The sequence below is a fragment of the Henningerozyma blattae genome, chromosome 8, assembly GCF_000315915.1.
Source record: "Henningerozyma blattae CBS 6284 chromosome 8, complete genome".
NCBI lineage: Eukaryota > Fungi > Ascomycota > Saccharomycetes > Saccharomycetales > Saccharomycetaceae > Henningerozyma > Henningerozyma blattae.
In genome coordinates, this window is record NC_020192.1 from 433493 (window position 1) to 447151 (window position 13659).

The 13659-nt window shown below is 29.1% G+C and overlaps 5 protein-coding genes across 5 annotated transcripts; 3 read left to right on the forward strand and 2 right to left on the reverse strand.

Annotated features, from left to right (window-relative positions):
• Window positions 1-499: 499 nt before the first annotated feature.
• On the reverse strand, window positions 500-1720 carry GPI8 (GPI-anchor transamidase; the record flags this gene model as incomplete). Its single annotated transcript, XM_004181941.1, has 1 exon — window positions 500-1720. One exon carries the CDS (start codon window positions 1718-1720, stop codon window positions 500-502), a length of 1221 nt encoding a protein of 406 aa, XP_004181989.1.
• Window positions 1721-2731: 1011 nt separating this feature from the next.
• UBX5 (DNA protein crosslink repair co-factor UBX5) lies at window positions 2732-4381 on the reverse strand (the record flags this gene model as incomplete). Its single annotated transcript, XM_004181942.1, has 1 exon — window positions 2732-4381. One exon carries the CDS (start codon window positions 4379-4381, stop codon window positions 2732-2734), a length of 1650 nt encoding a protein of 549 aa, XP_004181990.1.
• Window positions 4382-4853: 472 nt separating this feature from the next.
• PEX3 (Pex3p) lies at window positions 4854-6197 on the forward strand (the record flags this gene model as incomplete). Its single annotated transcript, XM_004181943.1, has 1 exon — window positions 4854-6197. One exon carries the CDS (start codon window positions 4854-4856, stop codon window positions 6195-6197), a length of 1344 nt encoding a protein of 447 aa, XP_004181991.1.
• A 538-nt stretch (window positions 6198-6735) lies between these two features.
• Window positions 6736-7290, forward strand: SKP1 (SCF ubiquitin ligase subunit SKP1; the record flags this gene model as incomplete). The annotated part of the gene is made up of 1 exon (XM_004181944.1): window positions 6736-7290. The coding sequence occupies one exon, from the start codon at window positions 6736-6738 to the stop codon at window positions 7288-7290; it is 555 nt and encodes a 184-aa protein (XP_004181992.1).
• A 912-nt stretch (window positions 7291-8202) lies between these two features.
• TBLA0H01880 (GRAM and VASt domain-containing protein) lies at window positions 8203-13329 on the forward strand (the record flags this gene model as incomplete). Its single annotated transcript, XM_004181945.1, has 1 exon — window positions 8203-13329. The coding sequence occupies one exon, from the start codon at window positions 8203-8205 to the stop codon at window positions 13327-13329; it is 5127 nt and encodes a 1708-aa protein (XP_004181993.1).
• Between the last annotated feature and the right edge of the window lie 330 nt (window positions 13330-13659).

Here is a 13659-nt window from a genome sequence, read left to right on the forward strand (position 1 = left end):
TGAGATTTCTAATGATTAAAAAAAATAGTAATAATGAGATCTACTTAGTCCACTGTTCAATCTTATGAACAATATAAAATAATTGGATGATATTGCATAACCAGAAAGAACAAAAAATTCTGCATATCTTTCTGTGTTTTTTTTCATTTTCACGCTCATATACCGTAACACTACATATCATAATATAATTTGTGTGGAACGATTTCACCATATCATATCTTATATCATTTCATATCATGTCATGTCATGTCATATCATATCATACTGTATACTATATATGGTTTGTTTTATTTTTACACATATATAAATATATATATATATTGTTTTTTTTCTTCATTTTCTATATGATTTTTAATCAAGTAATACATTGATATAATTGTAAGTATTCCAAAAAGAATGGTTTATCTATGTAATTTACAGGTTTATTCAATAGCTGTAATTAATGCTGGTTAAGTTACATACATCTATAGCTATAGGGATGCGGTTATGTGTATTAAACTTATAGGATAGTTTCAGTGGTATCAATAGGGGAAAATAATCTTAATTTTGAATTCGATTCAGCTTGACTGGAAGTTAATGTGCTTAAGATTATTATTGCTAAAACTGTTGCTATAGCTAAACCACTTCGAATCATTGAATTTGATTCTGTCTTTAATTGATGCACTTGGTTATTGTTCGCTTTTTTATAATGGACCTCCTTTGCTAATCTCTTTGAGGAAATACTATCTCTGTCAGTTTCTGAAAAGTCTTCTGACACAAAATTAGACTGTGCTAAATTATAAATTTTTTCTGCAAATTTTTTGCTAGCAGTGTTTTCATCTGAATTATTTTCATCAGAAATAATATTAGGTACACTGGCAAAGAAATCAGTAATTAAGACATCTTTAGGATCTCTAGCAAATAAATCGGTTCTAACACCAGTATGTGAATGAACTTTTTCAAAAGTGTACGAATCGAATAAATCTTTCAAAGTTAAAGTTGAGTTCTTTTCTACTTGTTCTAAAAATTCCAAACTTGCAAACGTGAATCTATCAATGACGGCAACACCAATTTCAACATCTGAATGATGAGAATACGAACTTTCATCCAACTCACTTGAACCAACAGCTAAAATGTTTGGTGAATAAAACTTGGAATACATTGTATTGGCTTGGCAAGTATCAATCATAAAAAAGATTTCATTATATCTTTTTTTTTCATACATTTGAGCAAAGGCATCAGCAATATCTTCACTAGCAATTTCTTCAGCATCTTGGAATTTTAAGAAATCATCACCACCATGACCGGTTAAATAAATAAAAATATTGGAATTTTCATCAGTTAAGAGTCTCTTAGAAGGTGGTTGTTCTTCGGTCCACCTATCAGTCAATAGTCTGATAAAATTTTCCACAGTAACCTCGTATCCTCTATAATCAACTTCGACAGATTCACCGTATAGATCAAGGAAACGATCTTTATTGTTAAAGACACTACCTGGAAATAAATTTCTCGAATTACACGCCACATCATCACTTAACATTAGGATAATTTGAGAATCTGGTACTCCTAATCTTTTAAATGTTCTGTACATACTTAAAGCATTTGCCATATGTCTATAATTAAACCAAAATCTGGAGGTCGATACTATGACAGCCCAGTTATTTGTGTGTTTAGAAGCTGAAGTAGCTAAAGTAATAGAAAATAAGGATATTATAATCCCTAAACATTTTGATAGTTTCATAGTTATATTAAAAGGATATAACAATTTTTGTATCACCCTATTTGAATTTATTAGGAGAATTTTAGTATGATATTTGAGTCTGTTTTAAATATTTAGTCAAAAGTCTTATTAATGTATTTCATATTATTATATTATGTCTAATATTTTGAAATTTTAAGATTTCGCATTAGGCTAAAACCTATCCATAAAATTTAGCAACCCTTAATATCATTTGTAACCCTAATAATAAAAAGATTATTATTTAGCAAATGCTGTGCCTTAAGAATAATTAAATTCTACCTCTAAAGTTGTTCCAAATGTCCTTCGTCTAGTTTTGTTTAATATAAAAGTATATTTTTAGAAATTCCATATTAATATTTAATGCTATTCTAAATACAATATATAATAATTCCAAATAGAAAATAATAAATACTGTAGATAGGATTCATCTTGTTTCTAAAACAGGCTAAGATATATATATAAACATTTAATTACTTGTGAACAGAATAATTCTTTGTACAAAAATTTTTGTAATTCAATTCATTAAATTGTTAGCTTAACTAGGATAAATGATCAATCTTCTCTCAAGGTTATTCTACATTAATTACTTACCTCAGAATAATATACTTAAGTTGCTAGTTTGGAAAGTAATATAACTAAATAATTAACTTGAGTAGCCAAAGGAATAAAACTGTAATTAATACTTCCATATGATTAGTAAAATTTACTCCTATTTCTTAACCGTCTTTCAGCACTACAAGATTCTAGGTAACCATTTTTAAATCAGCCTAAACAGGCATACTCATAAGTTATGATAATCTAACTATTCGATAAAGATGTTTGTGATAGTAAGGAAATAATTGGTGTTTAAGAACCTAAAAAGAAAATCATGAATTGAGAAATAAAGAGCCTTATGTTATCATCAAATATTGGCTGGGTGTATGTATATCATGTTTATAACGTTTGCTGTACTAAGGTATAAATACTATTTAAGACAGCACAAAATAGTATAGCTTGGTTACAGTATATCGTTTATTTTTCATCGCCATCAGCTTCTTCATCTTCATCCTCTTCTTTAGCTAAAAGCAGAGAACTATTCTTCAAACCAGCGTCAGATATTGAAAGATCGAGTTTTTCGATCAAATTTTCTCTATTATGATCTGTTAACATGAAGCGTACTGTTTCAAAGCCTACTATTTCAGTTTTCACAACTTCGAATATGGTACGGACTGAATCTTCTTCGGAAGTGAATCTTCTAACAATTCTTCTTCCATCACCTGTACGTATTTGAATTCTAGTTGTAATTCCCGGTTTATTTTGAGGTTCCTCATGTGCTATAGGTTGGATTGTAGTAAATGGATCTAATGCGGATGTATTATTGTTAGCTTGTACCTCGTTAGTCGTACTGTCAGCCGCTATATGATTATTGTTATCATCACGAAGGGCATTGTCGCTATTAGCATCATTATCTAATGATTCTTTAATTGCTATTTGAAGTTGTTGTTCTTCAGATAATGTACTTGGATCGACCTTAGGTTCTGGTTGTTTAACAATCGGATTTTGATGACTTGGGTCCATTGAAAATGCACTTAAAAATTCCTTGATGTCAGTAATAAACTTAGTCACTTCAGGAACTGTTTGGTCCCATTGTTTCATTCTTTCACCAGTAATTGGATCAATAATACCTATATGGGGTAAATCATTTTTATCATGTAGATTGTAAAAATTTATATATGGGGTTGCATCTCTTGCTTCAAACTGATATTGTAAAAACACAAAATGCGACTTGATTAATTTTTTAACAGCTTTTGATGACCATAAATCTCTATTTAAAGCCTGGCATTGAAATATACCAGAATCTTGGATATTGATCATTAGCCATTTCTTTTTCTTGACAGCTTTTCTCTTTGCACTTTCAAAATCTCTTTTTGACATTATATCGAATGGGGGCCTAAATAATAATTCTAATTTTCTTTCTCTTGACATTTGTTTTGGACGTTTAACTAATTTTGTATGTTCATGTAATTCACCATCATCATCAATTTCAATCGTAGATGTTTCTACATACTCATATTCTAAATCATTAGACATATTATCATCGTCGTCATCATCATTGTCATCATCATGAGCGTCTTCATCTGAAGATGACGAAGATTCATTATTTGAACCAGTATATGAATCAAATCGTTGATTGAAAACACCTGTGGGTCTACTTTGATCAAACATGTCATCGACAGTTCTTCTTAATGGACCAAAAGATCCCCCAATACCACCATAAGTTCCAGGAAAAATATGAGTATCTGCTAATGTTTCATGAATGGCTTGATCAGGAGCACGAATTGTATCATCAGAGGATATTCCTGACCCTACATTTGGACCCTGTTGATAAGCTTCATTTTGTAAGCGTTGTGCTAACTCAGCATCTGATTCTGTATTGGCTGTAATATTAGTACCTGAATTCGAATTTGAATGAAAATTGCTATCGCTATTTGCATTTCTGGTTGTATTTGTATTACTATTACGACGATCTTGAGCTTGGGCCATTCTATTACCACCATTTTCAAAAAAAATAGAGATCGCCACCTCTAAATTCCCATCAGCCATTTCAATAAATTGTTTGGCCATTTCATTATTTTCTGAGCCTGTTATCATCAAAAATTGATTGATTTGATCTTCAGACATGATGATATATGTTATATGATAAGTTGATTAGTATTACTTTCCAGTTCGATTTTAAATGATAACTTAAGAGATCAGTTTCTTGACTATAACGCAATAACTTTTTTTCTAAATTATATCAGTAATATATGGTCAATAAATTATTAAAACCAACTTATTGAATATAAATTATTATGATTAATTAATTTAAATTCAATTAAATAAATTAAATCATTTTTCCTTCAAATTCTTTTTTAACATTTCTCGGAATTCAATTATTTAAATTATGAAAATGTTGATGATTCGAGAGTATAAATAAAATATAGAATAAGGAAAAATATTGAAGGTATAAAGAATGAAAGATAACATGACATTATACTAGACAGTAAGATACAATACGAATTAAATTAAACCACAATAAGCATATATGTATATATATATATATATATGTATGTATGTATAATTGAAAATGTTACCAGTAATAAAGCCAAATCCTATGACCAATAGGAATCAAAGATTAATTAATCGCAGACCAATAAATGGTAGATATTTTAGAATTTTTAAAATTGGCTTCTTCATGACAATTTTTAGTACAGGGTCGTTAATGGTGGTGATGTATTTCGTCAGGAAATGGTTGAAAGAAAATAAAGAACGTCGAATTGAGGAAAAAATGATGCGTGAACGAATTATTAAACGATATGAAGAGACACAGAATGATTCCATAAAGGTCTTAATGGGATTGATTCCTGTTTTTAATAAGGTTATTGAAAAAAATGATGATAAGAATGATTTGAATGAATTAATTGAAAGTATTAAATTAGAGAAAGATAAGCAGATGAAAAGTAAAATTTGGAATGAATTAAAAATTAAAAGTATAATTCGAATGATAATAAATTGTTATATGATTTCGTCATTAATGTTATTTATTAAGTTACAATTAAATATACTAACTCGTCGAGAATACGTTAGTACCTCTATTGAATTAATCAAATTGCGTGACGAGGCTGAAAGACAAAGGAAAAGGAGCACTAATGATAGGTGGTTTAACAAGGTAATAAATTTAATGAATTGGAATGATACTACAAGTATCGCAAAGGAAAATAAAAGTCTGGCTACTGATAAGGGTAAAGATATTAATGAACAAGCGTTTTTGTCCCTATCGTGGTGGATTATTAATATCGGATGGAAATATTATTATGATATAATTTCTATAGAAGTAGAAAATGAATTTAATGATGAGATTATTAAAGTTTATGAGGAAATCAGTCCCGAAGAATTTAAAATAAAGATTGATAAAATTTTTGTAAATATTAATTCAAAACTTTTCATTAGAACTAAAGTAGAAACAAGTGTAAATGCTACTGTTCCTGAAAATATTGATATTAATAATAATAATAATAATAATAATAATAATAAAAATAATAAAAATAATAAAAATAATAAAAATAATAAAAATAATAATAATAGTGACTTGATAATGAAAATATTTTTACCTGTAGAAGAGGAACAATTACAATTACTATTAAGACAAACTATTGAAGGAGATAACAAGCAAGATATTTCATTGTTAAAAGAATTAATGGATGAAATAGAAATGATTCTTTATAGTGAAAGCAGTGAGCTTGTATTGAAAGAATTGATTAATGAAAGTGAACTTTTATGTTTTGAAAAAATTAGGGAAACTCTTGAAGAAAATAAAAAGAGTAGTTATAAATTGGCAGAATTTGTAAGTTTATTGAGTAAAAAGAAGCTTAATGATTATGAATATGTGAATCGGTTAGATGCTGTTAATTCTTTAGAAGAATTGAGTGCTAATGTCTATAGTAATTTTCAATTTTAACCAAACGATGTTTGTTACAGTTGTCTATATTAATTTACATATATAAGTTTATTCAAATGTATCACTAATATAAGAATCGATGCGTAAAAAATAAAAAATAAAAAAAATAAGAATAATTTATACTCAAGAATTAAAAAACATTGTGTTAGCATCGAATATAATTATATCTAAATGTGTATTTTGAATATATATCATGACTCATAATCATCTATCACGTGTATTTTTCACGTGATCTAGAATTTCCCATAAATTTTGTAAATTTAAAACTAAGATAACATAAGATAATTAATACAAAGGGGAAAAAGGAAGAGAAAAATAAATAATATATGCCAATTTTTTGATTTTATTTTATTTTTACAACTGAAATCGATAGTGTTTGTAATACGTAAGTATAATATAAATAAGAGTAGCAAAAACTATTATATTTCTAGCTGAGTATAAACAATTTATAGTGAAACATATTTTCCATTTGGTTTATTCTAGAAACAATAACAATACATCCAATCGTATTTTTCATATTCCAATCACTTAATAAAAAATGTCAGATGCTAAAAAGACACAACAAGTTGTTCTAGTAAGTGGGGAAGGTGAGCAATTCTCAGTAGATCGTGCGATTGCAGAACGTTCTATTCTTCTGAAGAATTATCTTAACGATATGCATGATCATGCAGCTAGTGATTCTGATTCTGATAGTGATAGTGAAAGTAATCATGAATCTAGTACTGAAACAATTACAATGCCTGTTCCAAATGTACGTTCATCTGTTCTAGGTAAGATTGTAGAATGGGCTGAACATCATCGTGGTTCAACTTTCCCTGATGAAGATGATGATGATTCTCGTAAGAGTGCACCTGTAGATGCTTGGGATCGTGAATTCCTTAAAGTGGATCAAGAGATGTTATATGAAATCATTCTTGCTGCCAACTATCTGAATATTAAGCCATTGCTAGATGCTGGTTGTAAAGTTGTTGCGGAGATGATCAGAGGTCGTTCACCAGAAGAAATTCGTCGTACTTTCAACATTGTTAATGATTTTACTCCAGAAGAAGAAGCTGCTATTCGTCGTGAAAATGAATGGGCAGAAGATAGGTAGGTCATCCATGTGTGAATGATTGCTATCACCACAATCATAGTAAGCAGTGAATCTAGACAAGCCGGCTACATAACAAGTGGCAAATGTCATTATATCAGTATTAGTATACTGCTTATTTTGCGATTTGTATTGCAATATCTTCTATCACATGCAAACGTACACATAAACATACACATACATACTTTATAGCTAGTCATCTAATAAAATATTAAGCCTGTCCCACAAAGTAGGTCGTACTAAATTAAATGTATTTTATTTATTACAATTGCCTCAAAATTCTCTAAATTTTTCATAAGAATATCAATAAAACCGTGTCAAAAAGCCAGCTTTTACTATTACCCACTGAAACTTGAGTATGAGCTACGCTAATAATTTATTTCAACAAGTTTGCAACTACGCTTCTAATGAATCATCTATAATGCTGTATGTTATTACAATATTTGAAATATTTTAAATCACAAACTTAAATCCATATATATATATATATATAGATATATTTTTTAAAAACTCTTTTTTTTTCAAATTTGAATTTGCGTCGCCGGACACTTTTTCTTTTTTTCCCCGGACACTATGCCGGACAAAACTTGGCGCAAAACAGAAATCAAAACATCAAGTGCCTTTTTAGTTTGTTTATCGTGAGAAGGCGTCCCTGGCATATTGGAGAAGTTAATTTTTGAGTGAAAATCATTTAAAAATAAAATATAAAAATAAAAATAAAAATAAAAATAAAAATAAAAATAAAAATAAAAATAAAAATAAAAATAAAAATAAAAATAAAAATAAAAATAAAAATAAAACAATATATCTAAAACTAGATATATTAGATTATATTATTTAAGCTTTAATTCTAACTCTGGTTTTAATTAACTTAAAGTAATAATAATCAAAGGATTTGGTAAGAACTAAATCACAATGCATATCACTAGATCGAAAAGTGATGGGCATCTGTTTAAATTCTTAAAGCATAAGCATCCCAAGAAAAATAAATCCAAGATCAAAAACAATTCATCGCCAAATGGTATGGATAATAATGCCAATGATGACTCACTTTTGGATAATAATGGGCCTGCCACATTAAATGAAGAACGATTGAAAGAATTACAAAGAAGACATTCTACTAGTTCTAAGAGGAAAAAAAGAAAGCAAAACGTGTCAATTAGGCCTTCTACAAGTAGTAGTAGAAGTAGGACTAGAAGTAGAAGTAGAAGTAGATCTAATGTGCAAGACTCAAGTTTTTCTAAGGAAAGTATTCAAAAAGATGCCACGAAATCTACATCGTTTGATTTACCAGAGATATCATCGGTTTATAATTCATCTTTAAAAAGAAGGTCTTTACAAAACTCTACGCAAGGTTTAGATAAATTCTTAAATAAGCATACTAGAGAAAAGCCATCAGAAAAGCTAACTTTAATGAATACTAATACAAGTAATACTTTAGGTGTTTCTAACATTCTAGTGTCTTTGGATGATCATTCAGATTTAAATGTCTCAGATACAAAAAGTAAAGATAATTCCACAATAATGGCAAAGGACAATTCAAGTACTATTGTTAAGGATGGAGCTATTATAGATAAACGTCATACTAGTATGTTATTGACTCAAATGACAAAGACAACCACATTAAAAAGTATATCCACTTTAAATAATTTGAATTCAAATGGCAACACAACCGTAAATCATGAAGAGCATACTGAAGATCATTCAGGTATCATGAATACATTAATGTCAATTACTCATAATGCTACCTCGCATTTACCAAAAATTATAGTAAGAAATTTTGATAATTCAAATCAATTGGATGATACCTTTGATTTCGAAACAAATTCTATCAAAGGTAATGTTAACGATAATGATAATGATAAACATAATGATAATGATAATGATTCCAAAAACAATATGCAACCAATTGAAAGTAATAAAAAAGATATGGGAGATTTAAAAGATATCCAAAATGATTTACAACATGAAACTGTTATACATTCATCTTTGAATGTCATTAGTAGAAGCAATTCGTTCTTAAGGCATTTGGATTTCTTATTATCTACACCAGCTTCAAATGGGAGCTCAAAATTAAAAGAACAAAATTTATTAATTGATACAAATTTAAAAGATACCACGACTACCACTACTACTGCTACTCCAAAGGCAAACACTATAGGTAAAGAGTCCACAACAAGTAAGATAAAATTTGAATCAATTAAAGACAATTCGAATAATGATACAGAGATTACTGTAAATGATGATATTGTTATTACTCCAATTGAAGATCCTCCAAGTTTCTCCACATTTGGTAAGGGAAACTTATCTTTACAGGATTTATCAGTAGATACAGAATATCAACACGCAAATATACGTTTACCTTCGTTAATGAATGATCACGATCAAGTACATCCAAATAGTGCATTAAACAGTAATAATAATTCAAATAGAAATAGTTTGATTAATGCTAATACTGCTAATTTAAAATCAAGAATGAATTCAAATCAAAATGCTACAACTATTCCAAATTCTAAGATTCGTCATTCATTTGAAGATGTACAATCAAAAAGATTTTCTGGTTCATCATTTTCTAGATTTAAAGGTATTAATGAAGAAAATTGTTTACCTTCTAAAATAAGTTCTAATAATCAAATGGTTGTTTCAAATTCAAATCCAGATTTAAAGAAACCTAAATTAAGACCTTTGTCAAGATCAGCAGTATCAGAAACTAATCTTGTCGAATTTAGATCTCGAAGCAAGACTGTACCAGCAAATTCTTCTAAAAGAGAATCAAATTTTTCCGAACCAAATTTAATACCAAATTTAAATATCACAAATGATATTTCTTCTGAAATTTCATCTTTATATCATTCAGATAATGAAGATGAACAAATTCAATTTAATATTAGAAATAAAAAAAATTTAACAAAAAGATACAATACTTTCGATACAAAGAGAACTGTTCCAATAAATCCAAATACAAAACGATATTCCTCTTATTCTAATGAAGAAGATCTATATAAAAATTCTTCTCCAAGTAATTCAATACAAAATCTAACGTCATTAAATAACGGTAATGCTACAGATGCTCTAATGATGGATGAAAGAAAATCAAGAAGATCATCCAAAAATTTTTTAATGCCAAGATCTTTATCGCCAAGTACATCATTGAGTGTTAAAAATTTACATTCATTTGGTTTAGCTAAATCAAAACAATTATATAATAATCCTTTACATTTAAATCCAAACACTAATTCTAACTCATTGCCTATTAATGATGATTCTTCCAGACCTAAAATTAGTACATCTTTATCAAATACAATGGATCCTGCTTTGAATATTCCATTATGTGATGGGAATGTTAAATTTAAAAACATTGATTATGCTTCTGAGAAAAAGAATTCATCTTTCCATTCTTTTTTTAAAAATATTAACGGTATCTCACCTGATGAAAAATTAATAATCGATATTACATGTGCTTTGTCCCGTGATATTTTACAACAAGGGAAAATGTATATTACTGATCGAAATATTTGTTTTAATGCAAATATCTTGGGTTGGGTTAGTACTATTGTGATCCCATTTACTGATATTGTTCAAATTAAAAAGAAAATGACTGCTGGTATTTTCCCAAATGCAATTGTAATTGATACCTTAGAAACTAAATATGTTTTTGCCTCCTTCATTTCAAGAGATTCTGTTTTCGATTTAATTACAGATGTTTGGAATCAAATTATCTTAGGTAGAAGACGCTCGAACTTATCATCAGCAAGACATCATGAAGGTAATGATATTGATAGTAAAATGTCTGTGGATTCTTATGATTCCGATAGTGACTATTCAAGTGAAAATGATTATTCAACTGATACTGATACCGATCTTGAAAATTCTGATGATAAATTGAATAAAACAAATAATAACTTGGAAGACAGAAATGAATTATCAAATCTAAATTCTGATGATGATGGTTATAATGAAGATGATAGTGATGTGGAAATTGAAACTGATATGACTTCCAGTGACATCGATGATGAGAAACCAAATGTATCTACTTTAAACCACTCTAATAATGGTAACAGTTCTAAAAGTCGTTCCAATTCAGCAACTACTAAGACTAAGGATGATACTAGTAATTATGGTCCAATAAAACATTCTCCAACTACTCATCCATATAAACCAACACCAAATGACAGGCAAGTTATTAACGCAACTTTCAATTATCCAATGGGCATTGTATCAAATATGATTCTTGGTGATAACGTCGACTATTATCATGAGATATTGAATGATCAAAAAAATTTTGACTTTTCTACTATTCCAAAAATCATTATTTCTAAAAATCGTGATTTTTCATATGTTAAACCATTATCAGTTCCTATGGGTCCAAGTAAGACGAATTGTTTGATTAATGAAGTATTGGATCATTATGATTTATCAGATTATATTCAAATGACTCAAATTTCAAAAACTCCAGATGTTCCATCAGGTAACGCATTTTACGTCAAGTCGAGATATTTATTTACTTGGGGTCCAAATAATACAACTAAATTAGAAGCATATTCCACTGTGGAATGGACTGGTAAGAGTTGGTTGAAGAGTGCAATTGAAAAGGGTACCTACGAAGGTGTTAAGGAAACTGGTCAAGAGACAGTTAAAAGTATGGAAAGAATTTTAAAAACCGCATCTAAATCCTCCACTGGTAACTCAAAAAACTCGACATCCAAAGCTGCAACTTCAAGACCAAGGAAATCTAAATCAGTTTCAAAAGAATCAAAAAGGGAATCAGATAATACTTTTAATGGATTGCCATGTATGGAGCCAAAAACACATTTACCCACTGAACACTCGTACCAGAAAGAAAAAGATGACACTATTATTGAAGAAAATGTTAATATTAACGCTCCTTTGGGCACTGTTTTCCAAATTCTTTACGGTAAAGATACTTCTTATTATACTAATATTCTAAAAGCTCAAGGCAATTTAAAGATTTCTAAAATTGAACCCTTTTCAGATAAAAATAATAATATGAGAGAATATTCTTATATTAAGCCTTTGTCAAATTCATTAGGTCCAAAACAAACTACTTGTTCCATTACCGAGAAATTAGAACACATGGATCTCAATAAGTATATTAGGGTTAGAACAATTGTGAAAACTCCGGATGTCCCTTCCGGTAACAATTTTTCCATTCACGTGAAAACATTACTTACATGGGGTCCAAACAATACTACAAATCTGGACATGTACACTAGTGTTATCTGGACGGGCAGATCTTTCTTAAAGAGTGCTATCGAAAGAGGGTCGATTGATGGTCAAAAGGAATCTGCAAAAATTCTGTTAAAGGAATTAAAGTCGATAATTGCAACTGCAAAAGTTACAAAGCCAGTCGCAGCCTCACAAAGGAAGAAGAATAAGTCCTCTTCGAGAAGTGTTGAGCCAACACCTCAACCTCAAGTATTACCAGTATCGGAAGATATTTCTTCTCAAATGGGCCTTGAATCCTCCAATGTAGAATCATCACAAGCCCCTACATCTTCCAATTCATCATTCTTAACACCAATTATAGACAATTTATTTGGAGACTTAGATATTTTTTCAATTTCAGGTATTCTCAAAATTATTTTATCAGTTATTACGTTTATTTCACTTATCAGGTATTTTTTCGTTGGCAAGAAAAATGATTTTGAAATTGTCAAGCCAGGAAGAATGGTGATGAATGGTGTCGAATATAACTTTGTTCCTAATGTCAAAACGTTATATCGTATTTATGAAGAAGATGTTAGAAGAAGCGTGAAATCAAACTATGATGGCCATAATTTAATTGAAGAAACAGAAGGTGGCATTTGGGAATGGATACATGATCGTGGTTACGGTGGATATGAACCTTTTACGGAGAAGGAAATAGACAGAAAAAATTCTACTCAAGGAAGAATTGTTGGCCAAAACGCCTTACAGCATTACAAGATTAAAAAGCACAAGTACCAGCAATTGAAAGAATCCATACGAATTGCAGAACTACAATTAGATGAATTAAAAGAGAAACTTTCACAACTCGAATAAAATATGTTAGCGAAAATATACTAGTTTTTTCTTTTTTCCATACCAGCATAATAGACAATTATAATTGTCTACTACATGTTAGACTATGTTCATTATTTTTATATTCTATTTTAAAGATTTGAATTTTACAGGCTACAAATAACCGTTAATAGCCACGAGGATATCATTCAAATTTCAGACTTTTTTTTTAAGTTTCTATCATAACTTATTTTACAGGCGGGGATCCATTAGTTATTCATTATATAAATATTATATTTTGCACATTTTTTTACTTTTTTTATACTACATAATACATCATATATACATTTGTACACTTTATACGGAGGTTTT